Below are 18,283 nucleotides of genomic sequence, written 5' to 3'. Positions count from 1 at the left end.
TGCTGCTTAAGAAATGAAGTATCTGTCAGATATCTTCTGTTCTTCCATTTGAATTTAAAACTACATGGATTTCAGATTGCTTGTATAAATAAAAGCCCTTTTGCTGTATTCTGTTAGTTAACAAATTCAACTTGAAAATAACAGCACCTATAGCTTCCCATTCACCAAAGGAAGTAATACTTCAATTCCAGAGAAAGCAAATTCTGTACTAGCGGAATTCTCCATCACTTTTACATATAAAATTATAAAGTCAAAAATATTAAAACCACATTATTCTGTTAGTTGCAGAATGCAAAATCACTGTTTGAGGGTGCTGATTTTAAAATGGTGGGAAAGCATTGTTCTTTTTCTGTCCTTTTAAATTTTGCTTTAAAAAGTAGTATTTAATTGCTCAGCTTTTTCTCTAGAAGTAGTACTAAAATAGTTCTTAGCCTGTAATCCCTTCTACATTTAGGGGCAGAGGAACTGCTTTTGATTTGGTACATGAAGTTTGCATAAATAGTTTATTCCAGAAATTTGTATGGTAATAAATCAGTAAAAATAATTATTCATCTTTATACTAATAAAATGAAGAATTCATTTAGCAAAATTAAATAAAGCAGCTATCATAACTAGGGTTCAGAGGCATTAGAAGAAAAGTCAAAGATGCAGACCATTAAAATTGAAGTAATTTTGCAGAATTTAAATTGACATTTTAAAACCCTACACAACTCCAAACCTGTCAATGCCTTGAAGATTCTTCATGGTATCATTTTGTACTTGGTGACTAGTCTGCCTTCCAGAAAAGCTTTGATCTCTGTTTTCAAAATACCACAAGATTCTTGGCCCATCACTGGCAGTGTTTAAGACCAGGTTGGATGGGGCTTTGAGCAGCCTGATCTAGTGGAAATTGTCCCTGCCCGTGCCAGGGGGCTGGAAGTGGCTGAGCTTTAAGGTCTCTTTCAGCCCAAACCATTCTGTGATCTCTACAGAAGCAGGGCAGTAACCTGGGACTATTTTTATAGATAACAGAGTATGTGTCTTTATGAATTAATGCCTTTGGTTTATGTTTGTGCTCAGGTGGAATGTATGCAAGACTGACTGAACCTTGTCCCTGTTTCACAGCCACTGTGTTTCCTGCCTCATATTCAGATGTTAGACTGCTGGGAGTGTCTTCCAGTTGTTAGCAAGATGCTCTTTAAATTGATGTGCAAATATTTTATACCCTGGCCATCATTGCAGTGAATATGATGCCTTGAAAACTTCAGTGGATACTCTTAGGATTCTCTAATATGGGGCAGAGAGCCCTGAAACAATTTGTAACTTGATATAGGAATTATTTCACTGGGGAATTATTTTATAGGCTATGTACTGTATATGGTCTGATACATGTCCCTTGAGAAATTTGGCTGCATTCATTGGTTTATGTAAAATATTTTGTAAATAGCAACCAGACATTACAATAGTATTTTAAAATGCTGAGAGAATGTTGACAGAACAGGAAATATGTGACTTTTTCAGTTGTATTGTCCAAAAGATAAGAAATTGGTTTTTGTTCAAGTTCTAATTCACTTATCTTACAGGAATGTTTCTTGGCTTATGACTGTCTTTAGTTGCTTCCTTGTGTCACAGAAACATAAACATGCTTAAGAGATACACTTAGTAATTTAGAGTGGGAATAAATCTGTTAGCTGCAGAGCATAGCCTTTCCATAAGAAGTATTTGCTGTCATTTGATATCATCCAATGCTAGAATACGTTTTAGCAGTCTTTTAAAAGTTAACTTAAAGTTGTGACCTTCCTCTTACCTAATTTTATCTCTGTGGCCTGAGGAAATTGTAATACAATTGATGATATTTCAAGTGAAATGAAGTCAAGTTTTGCTTGTCCAACCTAAGCTGAAGGGTATGAAGTTCTGACTGTAAAAGCTCAGCCTATAGCTAAAATTTATATATAATACTATTTCAAAGTTGCATATTAAATTACAAATTAATACTTTTTTGTCTTTTTAACAGTGAGGAAACAACCACCTTTCTACAAGCCTTACTTGTTTCATGGAAAGCTGTGAAACCATTAGTGACCTCCAAACTAGTACTATCTCCAGTTCACATTTTATGGTAAACATCAGTATGGAGCACCTTGCATCACAGGGCACAGGGTGGAGAGCAGCGGGGTTTTTAGTGAGACCTTTTTTTCCCCCTAAACTGGGATCCTGTACATTATATGTAATTTCAGGCTGTTGTATTAACTCTTAATGGTTTGATTGTTTTGAGTACTTCAGTGCTGACATTATCTCTTTGCATATCTTATTTACATTGTTCTAATTAAATTGACTAAAGAGAAAATTAAGTGATCTACTGCTATGTGATAAACTCTAATTCCATGTGTAAGGGGAAGGTGTAGATTCTACATCAGAACCTAGAGTATTTCTTACAGATTGATCTTACTGCTGGAACTGCAGATACTGTTCTTTGAAAGTGGGAGAAATCTGCACTTGTAGACATGGAGGCTTTTGCTGTATTTGGCATCATAGTGGTAGCTCTGATTTGGCCAGAATATACTTCAAGTCAGAAATACTTAAGGTTTTATTCCTGAAGACTATGAAAACTAGAATGACTTAGAATTTTTGTATGGTAATGTTCCTCTACTAAAAAATATGTAGCTTTGTGAAATAGCATTGTTTACAGCTCCATGTTTCAGATGGAAGCTGATTGTTTAAATATACATAAGTTGCTTTGAAATAAGTTTTCTGTCATGCATATTTTTAATATATCTGCTATTTAATTACTGTCAATTGAATATTGACAATGCATTGTAATGCCCTTTTGTTCTTAGAGTGAACCAACATATAGAATGGTAAATTATTTACAACTGTATTAAATATACATCTTCTGAAACCATGGTACTGATACTTCATGTGTGAGATGACTGTATGGGAACTAGCTCTTTTATTTCTATTTTAGTTAATATCTATTTAGAGCTGTATCACACTTTCTGAAACTACTGTAATACTGAGTAAACTGAGAGTGCAAAACAGAAGAATGAAGTGTGGTTTGGTTCTTTCCTGGTCTGGGTCAATGAAATTACTACTTCTCAAGTTCTAGGTGAGAAAATAAGTCTGTTTTTAGGGAGAGGAGAAGGGACAAACTAAATCTGCTCTCTCACATCTCCATGTAAGATATAGGCAATTATTTATTTGGTCTCTTTCTTCTGTTTGTGAAATCAGGAAATCAGCCTTGTGGGGAGAGGCTCTGGTAAAGTCATTTTATAAATAAATTACAAGTTCACTGATATTTTAGAATTACCCAGTTTTCTTTTTTTGTTCCCAATCATAAGGTACATGCTGCAGGGGGAAAAACAGAACTTCCTTAACAGATTTCACATTTGACTTGAGAGCCACTGGGGAAGCTTTGTATCTGATTTTTGGGTCCCTTATTTACCTAATCTTAATTTTTCCTTTGAACATAAATAACAAAATAATAGCAAAGAATTTATCAAAACAGAAGACAGTGTCTTCTGTGATGAAGACTAAAATGTGTATTTGTATATGATAAATTTCATGTATGAACACTTTTTTTTCCTTGTCTGCAGTTGGATCAGGGAATTAGCAGATCAAGAGACTATGTGGTTTAAAGTGTTGCAGCAAACTAAATACCTACCCTGTAATACCAGGATAAAATAGCAATTGCGTAAGAAATCTATTATTCATCACTTCATTATTTGCTGGCTGCATGCTGCTTGACATTTTACTTTTTTTTTCTTTTTCCTTTGAACTCAACTGCTTTTGCTGGCATGGCAGTAAGCACTGTTTTCTCTCAGCACAGCCATTAAATCTCTCACCTGTGTGTCCTGTGCAGAGCTGCAGCTGAGAGATAAGGCTGGTCTCTCACAGCAGTGAGCATTCCAGGCTCTTCCTTCAAGGGCATTTTCTGTGATGAAGTGTCTGAAATGACAAGGAAAACATACAGGCATGTTAAATACCCTTGCTAGTCTGAGACAAGTAAGAGTACATGGAAGTGATTTAAAAATACATCTTGAAGCTAACAGAATTCATGGATAACTGTAAATCATAGGGTTTTTTTGGCAGGAGTATTACAGTCCTATCACAAGCACCATCATCCATTAAAAAACATTTAATAGTGAAGAGTACCTGTCTTGCCCAGCTTACACTTAAAATCCAAATAAAGCATGAGGGCTCTGAGCTCTTCCGAATGTGTGTTCCTCTGTGTTCTTCATCCAAGGTCACAAAGGTAGTTTGTGAAGTACTGAATCCATCTCTTTAGCATCTTGCTTCAGTGCCAGCCTGTGAGTATCTCCATCTTCCCACTGTGAACTGAGAAGGTGCCTGAGATTTCAAGAGGTTCTTGGAGCTCTAGGAGCACTGGGCTAGCATAAGAATCTATTAATTAGAAATGTATTTTATACGTGACATTAACATTGCTTTACATCTACATAGTAGGTAAGTATCACCATTCCTATCTTGCTGTTAAAAAAATTTAGGCACAGTGATAACATTATTGTAGTATTCAGTTAAAGATCAACACTTAAATTTAAATGTCATCTTTCATGTATGTACATATGTCCTATATAAGTTTCCGTAGCTGTCAGCAGAGGTTGGAGGGCAATGCAGCTCATGTTAAACTACACATCAAGTGTGAGAGGTCAGCAAAATTCCACTCTGGAGTCCATTGAGTGTATTAAGAGGCATTCAGTTGCCCAAATTAGTGCTAATTAAATATCTTAAAAAACCTCTTGGGGCCCCTGGCTGATGGTTCAGAAGAGAAGAGTCTTCCAGTGGTCTTTTATCACATTTGTCAAACCCATGCATGGATCCTCTAAGGCATCTCATGTTGCACTAGCTATCCTTGCGGAAGCAGTGAAATTAAGTACCAGATTTGTCTCTTGTAATGGCAATGTATATGCCAGGATGTGGGGATCTATGTTTAGTTCTTTTAATTTAAAATTGCATAGGTTTCAGTTTATCTATGATATTATGCAGATACACTGCAAATAAGTTTAGCTTACACTGCAGGGTTATGATCTCATTCTCTTATCAGGGATTCCTGTATGTGTTATGTATTCTGCAGGTGGTCATCTATTCACAAAACGAATCAATAATATCCTGACTTCTGATATGTGGCAGCTCATTTTAAGAGAGAGGGTTCTGTAATTGGGAACCAAAATGGTTCTTATCCTGTGTGGATCTGGCAAAGGGAACGATTTGTAATTGCTTCCAGCAGACAGAAGACTCATGCACTGGTTTCCACCCCCTCACGCCTCCTTGCATATACTTGGAAGCAAAGGACTATGAATGATGCTGCTATGTTAAAAGTAATTGAACACTTCTGACTCAGAGTTGAAACTCGTGTGTAGCTAAATGAGACAGCAAAATGATGTTGCCTAAATGACATAGTTGTTTATTCAGGCACTTGAAGTATTCTCACATTAGCTTATGTGGGTCTTTGAGGTGCTTACTATCCTCCTTATTAAAGGAGGAAGAAATCCTTCATAATGTTTTATTTTATAACTCTTGGACCCTGAGATTCTTGAGATTTAGAAGTGTGACTAACAGAAAGCTATTGCCTACAGAAATACAAAATATCAACACAATGCAGAAAATATACTTTTCCAAAAAATCAAGGCCAGCCGAGACATGGTTCAGCTAGGGATTTTCTCTGCATGCATGAAGAATTTATTGATTTAGGGTTATTCTAAGTTTAATTAAACTTCCATTTTCTTTTTTACTATGGCCAAAATTCTGTTTCTTTAAAAATCTTCAAACCACAGGAATGATTATTTATAATGAGAAGGGGTGAATCCAAGTCCTTTTTTGCCACAGTTGTTTTCAATTTAGGATTTACAGAAACTTCAGTTTTGGGGGTTAAACTCAACTTGGAAAACACAGGGCTTTTGTAGCTGTTGGATAGTTCAGTGTTCCTCCTTTAGTGTAAATGCCAGTTAAATTTTCTATCTGAAAAGTATTTAATGTATAGCTCATCTTCAGGGGATGGGTGGTTCAGAGATGCTGTAGGTGCCTTATTTTATATCTTTGGTACTGCTGTGTCCCTTGCCTCTGAAAATTCAGGAAGTTTTGATAGTAATTTAGAACCTAGGATAAAGTAAGTTGGGGCAGATAGGCATCTTCTGGCTTAACACACTATTGTTTCAGCTTTTGACTCCACTCTTGGAGAAGTTTGCTAGTGAACATTAATGGAATCTCAGGCTTTTTCATCTGTATACACCAAGAGTTAAAATCCTCACAATGTTGTTGAAAAAAGGCATAATTTAACAACATAATGTTTAATGATAGTTCTGTTTGGGAATATGCAGTGGGACTGTTACTTCCAGGTAACAATGTATTTATCTAGTATGTTAATGCTAGCTCATAGCATCAAATAATCTGTTTTATCTCATTTGTTTTCGCATCTCCCTCATTTGCGTTCAAACGTCTCTCTCTGAATTGTGTTTTCAGAGTGCCAATTTTTCACCCTTTCATTAATGCAGAACATAATCTACAGGGTGGCTAGAGATGAGAGCATCTCCCTCCCCTCAGTTCCCAGTTCTTGGCCCAGCAGTCTGATGTGCTGCTTGTGGGTTTGTCTTGCTTGGTTTATCTGTTACTTCTGTCCTTTTGAGGGTAATCTACTTGAGCATGAGTCAATGCTCACTGCCATAAGCAAAGAAATAGTTATGCATGTTCTTTTTCCTTCTGTGGCTGAGCTAAACCCTATGCAGTCTTCAGTACTCCATTTTCTTTTACTGTCTTTATGAAAGACCTCTTTGAAGGAGCTAACTTTGCTTCTGAAGAATGTGTGTCTGGTCTTTTTATCTTCTGCTGCAAACACAGAAATTGGAAGAACTTTTTTTTCCCTGGGCTTTTTTCAGACCAGTCTCTTATGTTACTAAATTTTTATGGGTTTTTAGAAGTATTTATCCTCCATAATTCTGTTAGAAAATAGAATTATATTTGTAAAAGTGTGTTCCTAGTGTATAAGGGAGCCTGGTTTAAATACTTCTGACTTGTGTAGTTGTCTGAATGAGATCAATTAAGATATGCATGATTAAAAACATATGAGTCAGGCATACTGTATAGCCCTTCATGTTGTTCCATTCAAGTGTCAAAGGGTCATCGATGAGGGGGTTCTTTTTGTTTTTCGGGATTTATGCAGCCCCTTAATATGGTTTGCACCTGCAAGCAGAGCTGCTACAGAAATAATTAGTCTATTACTAGTAATGATGAGCACAAGCTTCATCAAGTGAACAAAAAATGTCACATTTGCTTTTGAATTCAGCTGGTATTTTTGTATACAATGTGGCTGATGTTACTGTGAGGTCTAGACAGCGAAGTTTCCCTAAGGCTAAGTCAGCAGTATTTTGCTTGCGAAAAGAGGGTCAGGATTTTGCACAAGTTATTTTAATAACTTGACAACTGAGCTTGAAAAGTCTCAAATCTGTAGTCCTATTTATATGTCTCAAGCTGAGACACAGCTACAACTATATCAACACTGTAGAAAAACAAAAGCTCCATGCACCAGGGTAAAGGTTATGCATTACGACTGTGTTATTCCAGGCACTGTACAAATTGAGAACGCAAGATTGTCCCTTGCTGGGACAGCATGACTTATTTTCTTTCTGATATGGGGAACTTTTTGTCTTTTTGAAGTGGATTGCTGAATCAAGTATAAGACATGATCATCAGTGTTGATCACCAGAGAGTCAGGTCATGTTATGGGATGACTTTAGTTCTTATGAAGGAACAAGAGTAAATACCATCCAGAATTATGTTTAATCAGTATTATTTTGTGTTCTACCCTACTTGATGGCTATACACAGCGCTGTAAAAACTTGGTATTTCCATACTCAGCCTACATACACAAGTGGGTCTCAGTTGTTCTTAAATTTGCTCCCCTGGAATATTCATGCATAGTCAATGGAGCCCTTTTAATTCTGTGCACATTTATTACTGTGGACAAAACCTGAAATGACTTGAGAAACTTCTGAATGACTGCTCAAAACTCTCTGCGCTCTCTCCATTCTCAGAACTAGTGGTCATAGCCTCAAGCCCAATATAAAATTGGTAGGGAACAGCAGCAGAGTTATGTACTTTTGGATGCGCTTGTATTAGTGTTCTAGTTCAGGTAATTTTCTTCTAAAATGGCCCTCCAGCATCTGTGCTTTGGCTCACATCGCAGAGTGCTCTGTATGTGGGTTCCCTTCAGATGAACCTAAACCAGAGGAAATCTCCAGGACTGTATCTGCTGGGCTGCTGCTGTATACCAGTCCACAGGGCATATTAGAACTAGCCTAAGATAATTCCTCTTGAACCAGGTATACTGTTGATGTTAAGTCCTCAGCACCAGCTGTTTTCTTGAAAGGAAAATATTGGCTTGTAGTTGTCAGTATTAATATTCCATATATTGTCTAGCCTTTAACTTCCAGGTGAAGCCTTAAGGTAGACATGTGATCCACAAATCCTCTGGCTTAGCATGTGCCAAAAAGTTTGTGGCTCTCTTATGCCCATTTAGTACAAAAGCGATGATTTGCAGCAGTTTGTGATCTGGAGAACCTATTGAAAGAGCTCTTCTATATGTATGTTGAAATGCATGCGTGTCTATAGCAATTTCTATTTATTGAATGTGATACTTTAAAATATTTATGAAATATGGCTTTATTTTTTCTTGAAAATTAGGTGAATTGAATTTAGCAAGACCATATAGAACCTGATCTGAGATTATTTTTTTTAGAAGAATCTTTCTTTAAATTTGATTGAAAAGCAAGTCTCATGATGCGGAGAAAGCAGTCAATATTAATCAATTTTAAATTATCATAGATTCATAGAATGGTTTGGGTTGGAAGGAGCCTTCAGGATCACCCAGTTCCAGCCCCCTGCCATGAGCAGTGACACCTTCCACTAGACCAGGTTGCTCCAAGCCCCTGGGTCCAACCTGGCCTTGAACATTGCCAGCGATGGGGCAGCCACAGCTTCTCTGGGCAACCTGTGCCAGGGCCTCACCACCCTCATAGTGAAAAATTTATTATCTGATATTATTTCTATTAACCTTAGATGATAAAATATGGAATTGTAGAGTGCTCTGATAAAAAGTCTCACATAGGATTATGTCTCGATTTCAAATGAGAAATGAGTAGTAATAAACAGAATATGATGTATATTGAAAGACGTAAGTTGAAGTAGAAACACTCTGTAGAGTTCTGCTATTTAACCATTGTTTTCAAGGAGAAAATCCAAATAGGTTGTCTCTGGAAAGAGCTCACTAAAATACCCTAGTGAGCTCGGGAAAAAATAGGTTGAAGAAAGAAGAAATGAAAAGTAATTGTGATCTCCGTACGGTTTCCTCAGATGGAGTGGGAAAATTTCAGTGGTTCTGTTTTGAAAATTAAAGTAGACATGCAAGAATGATGATGATGTGGAACAGGTCAGTTTGCATACCACATACCAGTTTTCATAAGAAGGTTAAGGAGATGGGCAATTGAAATTGATAGGTGGCAGTTTTAAAAATGAAAAAAAGATAAATTCTGATGGAACTGTTCAGTGTAGCTCTGTACTATAAGATCTTTTTTACATCACTGCTGTGAAACCATACTTAGGACAAGCATCACTTTCACTTCAGATCCTGTTCTAGACCTGAAATGATCCTCACCATCTCATTCTTGATCTTTTCCTTTTTCAAACATTCATTTCAGCTTTTCATCCTGTTGGTTCACTTCTGCTAAAACTTTCATTAGGCTCAGATATATGTGACTTGTCTTTGCTTTTAGTGATTCCTTCCAGGTCTTTGATAACTGCTTACTAACTTCTCATGAAAAATCTCATGATTTTTCTAATCCTGCCCACTTGGAACTTCAATCAGGCATTTTTAGGGCTTTTTTTCTGTAATATCACGTATGTACGATACTCAGATATTGCTGACCAAAGGACTAGGAAGCCTGCTTTGTGAGGAAAGGCTGAGAGAGCTGGGTTTGATCAGACTTGAGAAAAGAAGGCTCAGGGGAAACCTTGTCACCGTGTTCCAGTATTTAAAGAGTGACTACAAAGAAGATTAAGACTCCCTGTTTTCCAAGGAGTTCCATGGAGAAGGCAAGGGCTGATGGGCACAAGTTACTCCTTAGGAGACTCTGGTTGGACACAAGAGGAAAAATTTTCACAATGAGAACAATCAACCATTGGAATAATCTCCCCAGGGAAGTGGTGGATTCCCCAGCACTGGATGCTTTAAAGATTCACCTGGACAGGGTGCTGGGACATCTAGTCTGGGCCATACTTTGCCTAGAAAGGTTGCGCCAGATGATCCTTGAGGTTCCTTATGATGAGGGATTCTGTGATTCAAATATACAAATAAAAGTTCCTCTAAACATACACAAAAATGTTAACTTCAAACTTCTTTCATTTCCTATGGTTTATGAAAAAGCTTGACAGTGATTAAGTTGCTGGTGTGCAAAACAGTTGATTATAATGATAAACCATATTGATTAACTTGCTGCCTTGTACCACCCTGTCCATGGCTCTCTAATGTCCGTGACTCTCCATTTGTAGCATCATTATTGCTGGGATGTGTTTGTGTCCTGGTTCTGGATCTTAGTTTGTGATCTCTGCTTAGTGGGCTACTATAAAAGCAAGATAAAAAGTGGGAAATTAACAGAACTTGGAGAAGAAAGTTCTGATAAGAGATCTCAGCCTTTCTGCGTCAGCGTCTAACCCTACTGCCAGCTCGCAGGGGTGAAGGGTGGGTTACTCCACAAAGGTTGTTCTGTTACCACCTGATTTGGAATTCCCCACACTTACCAGTTACAGTGCTGGCAAAAAGAGTAAGGAAAGAAGCTGGGTGCCTTGAGTCTGATCTGGAGCCACTTCTGCTTTCAGGTGTCTGAATCCACAGTTTTGATGAAAAGAATTTGATATATTTTCTCCATGTGTCTTGATTTTGAAGTTCATTAACGGTGTGGTAGTCTGCAGCCCGAACTGACCACAGTTCAGCGTACTATACCTAGTTAAACCTAGTTAAAGTATCGGTAGCAAACTATGTGCAACATCACAGAACCATGGTAAAAGCTGCAGTATCTGTCAGTGAAACGGAGTTGAGCAGAACTGTCTCTTACATTGAGCTATGTGCTGCTGCTAGGTTTGTATCAATAGCTAAATATTTTAATTCCACTTGTTAATCTGATTTAGGAAAAAATGTCATCTCCAGGCCTGCAACAATTAAAAGTAATTTATGGATCACAAAATGAAACATTAGAGCTGTGGGGTCCCCAATACAAGAGGGATGTGGACCTGCATGAGCGAGTCCAGAGGAGGCCACAGAGATCCTCAGGGCTGGAGCACCTCTGCTATGGGGACAGGCTGAGAGAGATGGGCTTGTTCAGTCTGGAAAAGAGAAGGCTCCAGGGAGACTTTGGGGCAGTTTCCAGTGCTTAAAGAGCCCAGTGAGAAACCTGGAGGACTTCTGGCAAGGACCTGCAGATACAGGACAAGGGGGAATAGCTTTAAACTAAAAGAGGAAGGATTTAGATTAGATATTAGGAAGAGGTCCTTTACCGTGAGGGTGGTGAGGCACTGGCACAGGTTGCCCAGAGAAGCTGTGGTTGCTTCATCCCTGGCAGTGTTCAAGGCCAGGTTGGACGGGGCTTGGAGCAACCTAGTGTAGGAGAGGGTGTCCCTGCTCATTGCCGGGGGCAATGACTGAATGGTCCTGAAGGTACTTTCCAACCCAAACCATTCTGTGAGTCTGTGCTTCTGAGAAAAATAGTGAATTCTGGGGTAAAGATCAACGTTGTAAGTCCTGAATTTGCAGGTATTTTATTTCTATCACTTAAAAATAAAATGACAAAGAATAAACAGACCACTGAGTCAGCAGGTGTAAAGCATCTTCCCTTTCTAAAATCTGTTTCTTTTAGTTGAATACTGTTACCTTCATGGAGGAGCAGCCCTAAGGACAGCTGGTATAAAGGTGTGCCTAGTGCAAAGTCCTACTTTCAAGGGAAATTTTCATGTTCTGGTCTTTGAAGGGCTATTGACTTCCAAATCACACACATACATGCCTCTGATCTTTCTGAAGATGAGTCACAGTTCAACTTGTATATCTAAGCACTGGGATCACATTTGCAGGATGCTGATCACTCCTGATGACAGGACTATGATGATCTCATGTGTGGGGTTATAAAGCATGAATTACTAAAAAAGAGGAGTTAGAGCTATTAAAAACAGAATGCTAAGGGGTTTGCTGGTTCTTTCTTTGAGGGTTTTTTATTAGTATGCTGCTGTAGGTTTTGCAGTATAACAAACATTACCTTGAGCTTAGTGGCTCTAAATGCTGGGTTAATTTACACTCAGAGCGGACCTTTCAGTGTCAGGCAATCTTTTTTGCCAACATAAGCACTCAGCTGAAACAACAGCTATGACTCAGTTGCCAGTGAACGCTGCTTGAATTGATTTAGTCCGAGTTCAGATTTAGCACATAATCATGTTCAATTTGATCCGCTGTGCTGCTTAGAGATAAAAGGGTTGAAAAAAATAGATTTAGCTTATGTCAGTCTTTGTGGTGATGTCATTGCCATGAGAGATGGAATAGCGCTGTTACTATGCTGTGCCTGCTCAGTTGGTGGGTGTACGGGGGAAAAGCAAGGAGCAACTCAGTTAAGTGCAAAGAGCTTGTGTCGGAAGCTTGCAGTTCTTGTCAGCATTGAAACAGGATCTTGGACTGTTCAACTGCAATACTGAATTGAAGATCTGTTTTTTTCCTTCTAATAATTTGTAACTCCGAGGTTGCCTAACTCTGTGTACAACAGAGGGGGATGCCAGCCCGTAGCATGGACTGTGATGTCTCCACTCTGGTTGCCTGTGGGGTTGATGTGGAGGTTTTTGCCAACCAAGAGGTTAAGGTATGCGCCTACAATTCTTTTGTTACAGATGCTTCTTAGAAAAGCCTTTGGGAGCAATAGCCATTTGTATGTAGCAGTTCAGACTAAGGAGGTAGATGTGATTCTGCTGCAGTAGTAAAAGTCATGCAGTTAAAAAAAATCTGTTAATTAGGGGAGAGGAATATGGGAGAGAAATGTGCTTGCTTTTTGCTGTGTTTTCATAAGCTGAAAGAATAGGCTGGTGTTTACTCTTTAATGATATAAGAAATGGGTTATATAACTGACATCTGTGCGTATGCATGTTTCATACTCATAACAAACCATTCATTGTTACTTTTGGTGAGATATTTTTAGCCCAGTGTCAGCCTTGCCACTGATGTTATTTATCGATGCTGATAATCCTCACATATTTTTACTCAGTTGAAGAGAAGCTGTTTCTTTCCTTCGGGTCCAGATCATGTGTACCAGTGTAAATTTTTTGTGAAGGGTTAAAAGTTTGGAGCCAGTATTCTGATGCATCTGCAATATAACAGAATACAGAAAGTTGTGCATCTTGCATATTCGATGACTACCTGAGAAGCAATGCTTAAATGAAAGGCTTGATATGGTGGGCTCTTAATTGTCTCTTAATTAGATAATTGCTATAGAAAAATCATTGTGTGTAATTGCTTACTGTTGAAATCAGCTATCATCTTTTATTTTCATATTGCTGTAAGAAAATCACTGCAAATTAAGTTTGAAAGAGGAATATTAAGTATGCTTTTCACAGATCATCTGAAAGAGCTCATAGGCATAATACAGTTGATATCCAGCAATTTATTTAAAGGACAAAGATACAGACAATGCTAGTTCCAAATCTGATTGTACTTAGTATTGAAAAAATGGAACAAGGAAGAAAAGGATTTAATTGGAGGTCAAATTTTGAATCCCTGTGCTGTTTAATTCTGAGTCAAACATTGAAGCTAATGGAAGTATCTGAAAATAAAACCACTTTTATTTGCAAGAGATCATTATGGGGTTTATTTCCCTGTTAATTTGTTACCAGGTGTTGTTATGTGTACTTTGTACAGATGCTTTTGTGTTGCCAGCAAGAGATTCTTCTTAATTTAAAAATATTTTTCTTAGCAGTTTAAAACTGGATTTAGTGATAAAATAGCGAATAATTCAGAGGAATGGTTCATCTGAGCAGCCTTGCCTGCAGTTGGACATGTTTTCTGTAGTGTTTTGAAGTAGTAAAATGTTTGTCTGCTTATTCCTTTTTTATTATTATTATTTTTATTTTTTCCTTAAGAATACATACACATATTTTCATTTAGGAGTTACACCTGTGTTTGTACCTGGAACAACTGTCTTTTAGTGACAGGTGCATGTTCAACATCAGACTATGCCAGATGTTTGAGTTGTAGTGATCTCTTGTATTCTTATTCATGACAGTAGCAATGAAAAAGCAAAGTTTTGGTTTCCATGAAATCAGCAGAAAGCCTTCCATTGACTTTGGTTAGACTTAGATGAGCCTGATTTCAGCTGCAGCATTTGGGAAGTGTGGCCCAGGAACACAGATAAAAGAGAACAAAAGGGTGTCAGAGGCATTACAGAAATAGTAATCCTTTTCATTACTTGTAGTTAAAACTGCCTTTATATTTTTCTTTTTTTTTTTTTACTGATGTCTGGATTCAAATGTTGAGTGCAAAGACTTTGGGTACATTTCCAATGGGGACTGCACTGCAGACTGCACTGCAGCTTAGACGCAAAGTCTGTTTTGAAGTTGTTTGGCTTAGATGCTGGAAGCAGCCTGTCCTTGGTGACCCACAGCTCACTGCAGACTAATTTTCACTTAGTTGTGCCCAAACTTGGCTGCGGGAGGCTGCGTGCAGTGCTGCTGCAGCGCGCCTGCTGCCCGTGCTCGAGCCTCGCCAGCCCTGCTCTCAGCCCCAGTTGCTACACAGAAGGCTGTAGTGTAGCATCCCCTTTGTCAAAGTTTCAGCACTGGTGATAATGCAAAGGTGGAGACATCTGCTGCTCTTTACTCACTCCTAGGAGAACTGCAGTGAAATACAATGGTTTTATTTGACTGCAAAAGGGGTTCACTTCAAGGTGTTGGTTTTTTGTTGACAGAATGGTCACAGTCAATACGATAATGTTTATGTTGACTTTGGCAGGATAAAGGGAACATCAAGCTTTAAGTTTGAAAAGGAAGGAGGCTGTTTCTGAGAAGAGATGGATGTGGAAACTGAAGTAAAAGAGCAAAAGCAAGCACAGCAATCCTGCCATCTCCTCTTCCCCTGCTCTCCCATGAGGCTCGGGAGATGTGAGCTAGTGTGAGGCATTCCTGCCCATGGTAGGGGGGTTGGAACTAAATGATCTTGAGGTCCTTTCCAACCCAAACCATTCTATGATTCTATGAGTACTGATCTGCCCAGCCCTTCTGCAGGCCATCTGGGAGGTACAAGTACTACTGAAAACTGAAATGTAGGCTATTGTCCTTCCAGTTGTCTTCTGCTATACAGCTCTTCATACAGGGGAAAGGTGTTTTTGTAGAGAACCTGCTGGCAGTGCGAAGGAAATGTTCCTTCAGCGGCAGAACATACATATTGAGGATTTCATGATATATTTGTTGCTTGATGAGATTTCCTAAAATGAGCTATTAGCACTGTAGAAGTACTTCTCTAATGTGAGCAAGGATCGTGGTTTAGATTTGCCTGAAGCATAGATGGCTTTCATTTCGATGTAGGTTTAGAACTGATGTGGGGCTCCAGAGAAAGACGCTGGCTGTACTGAGCCACCATTGTCCTGCTTGTGGTGGATGGCTGGAGGCTGGAGAGGAGCTGCCCCATTTGCCAGACCTGTGCTGGAAGAGCAGGGTTTGTGTTGGGGCTGTGGAGCAGGAGGTCTTGCAGCAGGTGGCAATGGTCACTCCTTGGATTTGCTGCTCCTCAAGAGAAGTGCTGGAGGATTCTCACACAAAGAGGCAACACCTGCTGCTTGGCACAGGGCTTGGGGCAGAGTTGAGTGGCTTGTCTTATTAATGCTTTTCCATCTGTGGAAGTGACCTTATTCTGTAGGCTCTTAGCATCTGGCATGCAGCTCAGAAATACTCTTTTTTCCATTTGACCTGTGAGTGATTGCTTAGTACTGAAGGCAAAGCTTTTTAGTTTTAGCATTGGGAATGGCTCATCCTTTCAGCAAACACACGCTTGTTTGGATGTCCTGAAACTGGCAGCTAGCCTGCAGCACTGAGACTGTTGGTTTACCATCCATGAATTCATCCAGCAGGCCTTCTGATTTTAATCAGCTGCTGCTTTGAATTGTCTTTTATAATCTCAAAATAGGGTCAGGCTAATCAACATGCTGCTAACTGTATTGGGCCTGAGTATCGGGAACCAGAAGAGGTGAGAAGGCAACCATAGAACTCACAAAGTGCAGTTCTGCTTCGAAGTTCACCTGGATAATTGCACTTCTTCTGTCAGTGCCTCTAGGTGATAATTTTATGTAATGATCTTTGTTACATAAGCAATCAATTAATTAATATCTTGTTTATTTCTAATAGAGAAACTATAGACATCACTGAAACTGTGGAAGAGAATTTAAACTCATACTTCTTACTCTAAGCAAAATAGTAATGTATTATTCATAATTCATGTTCTCTCTTCAGTTATGTTCATATGCACTGTTCCTCTTGGCATCAAGGTATGACTGGGGCTACAAGGCACTACTGTAACAGAGAAGAACTGTTTATGATCCAGACCAACTGAATTTGTATCTGAAGAGAATAATGTAAAGTAATGCAGATAGGACCATTATCTTAATGCAGGGGAAAAACAAGGTGGACATGAGCCAGGCAGCAAAAGGAAATAGGAGAAATAGTTTCACTGTGTTGACTGTATTGCTTTGGAGGATTAATTCCAGTTGGAGTGGGATGTCTGTCAATCTGTAAACTCATTATTCAGTTCAGATGCTCCAGTGAGCACACTGATAATGCTAGTTGTTTGGGATGGATGGTTTGGAGATCAGTCATTGCCCTGCAGTTGCCTTTGAGAGGTTTAACAGGCTGATATTGTATCTAAACCTCTGAGTCTAGAGGGCAAAAACATGCTAGGTTCTTGTGGGTTTTGCTCTCCACTTACAAAATCCTCCAATTTGTGAAAGTGGCTCATTCACAAAGATGTTCTGAGGTTTACAGTTCAAGTGCTCCAAGATTTGAGTCAAGTGAAGCAAGCTGGAGGAGTGTTGCTGCCCTTCGGGATGCTGCCAGCTGCCCAGTGGCAAAAATCATGACTTCTTGTGAATATTTCATGGTTTCCTTTCTTCAAATTCTTCTCCTTAGTCACATGATCTTGATTTGTGGGAAGACTGTTGCTCAGTCATAAGACTTCATAGACTGGGGCATGAGGAGGAAATCAAGCAGCAGCATGACTACAAAAAATACCCTGATGGCTCGAAAGGATTGCTTTAAAACTTCAGTTAGTATTTCCTGCACTTGATAGTTATTTCTATTTGCAAATAATGTTGCATCTGTGAAATCTTCAAGATCCAGTAGTTCTGCTTGAGAAATATATATATATGTCTTTTGATCTCTGCTTACAGTCTGTCTTCATCTAGAGTAAGTAACAAAGAGGAAGAATGAAAACATTTAGCTTTCTTGCTCATTTACTCCACCTGTAATAATGCTTTTAAAATAGGACTGTTTGGTTTGGAGAGCAAAGTACGACCTCTTTTTCTAGTCTTCAAAAACCTGTAATATTGATATCACTGATGTAGATTAAAGGTGTTAGAAGGATAAAGATATCACCTTTAAGAGGTTTCTAATGTCTCTTTATATACATATATCATAGTAGTTGCTATGTTCTAAATATGAAAAAATTTCAAAAGCAACAGAAATATTTAGGACCTAAATAAGCAAGTACACATCCAGAGAGATACCTTCTGCTTTCAGTGTCATGGTAGCCTTGTTCTCTCTGGTCTTCAAAGCTTCCCAGAAGACACAGTGCTGTTTCCAGCACATAGACCCTGCTGCACGGCTTCAGTGTCAGTGCCCAGAGACTGTGAGACAGCAAACCTGGGGCTCATGCACCCAGTGCTGCTGCAGACTGAAGCACTGATGGAAACCAGTGTAACAGGAATAGATTGGGCTTCCTTTGTCCTTCTAACAGCCCCATGTGAAGGCAAGTGAACTACTTAAGAAATCTCCAAAGAAGAAGTAATACAGTTGTAAGACTTCTAAGTGTCATGGTGTGCCTTTAGGCTTATCTTCAGTTATTTGTATTTGCCTTTTTAACCTTCTATAGTTTGTATTTGGCTTTTTAACCTTCAGTTATTGGTATTTGTTTGGTTGGGTTTTTTTTTGCCTCCAGTAATTTGTATTTGCTTTTTTCTTGACTCAGAAGGGAATGCTGCTGTTTCACTGGAGGTCAGTTGCACGTGCAGGTGCT

At 38.8% G+C, this 18,283-nt stretch overlaps 1 protein-coding gene across 2 annotated transcripts in view; it reads left to right on the top strand.

Annotated features, from left to right (window-relative positions):
- RCAN2 (regulator of calcineurin 2) overlaps positions 1–18,283 on the top strand; it is an 80,030-nt gene that overhangs the window by 25,349 nt on the left and 36,398 nt on the right. The window contains exon 1 of one of the 2 annotated variants that reach the window (XM_005146425.3): positions 12,789–12,875. The exons of the other annotated variant lie outside the window; for it this stretch is intronic. Within the exon in view, the coding sequence (XP_005146482.1) occupies positions 12,789–12,875 (87 nt within the window). Of the gene's footprint in view, positions 1–12,788; positions 12,876–18,283 lie in introns of those variants that run through there. 2 annotated transcript variants of the gene reach the window in all.

This window comes from Melopsittacus undulatus, chromosome 3 (assembly GCF_012275295.1).
Source record: "Melopsittacus undulatus isolate bMelUnd1 chromosome 3, bMelUnd1.mat.Z, whole genome shotgun sequence".
NCBI classification, from domain to species: Eukaryota; Metazoa; Chordata; class Aves; order Psittaciformes; family Psittaculidae; genus Melopsittacus; species Melopsittacus undulatus.
This window is presented reverse-complemented; position numbering and strand designations above follow the sequence as displayed.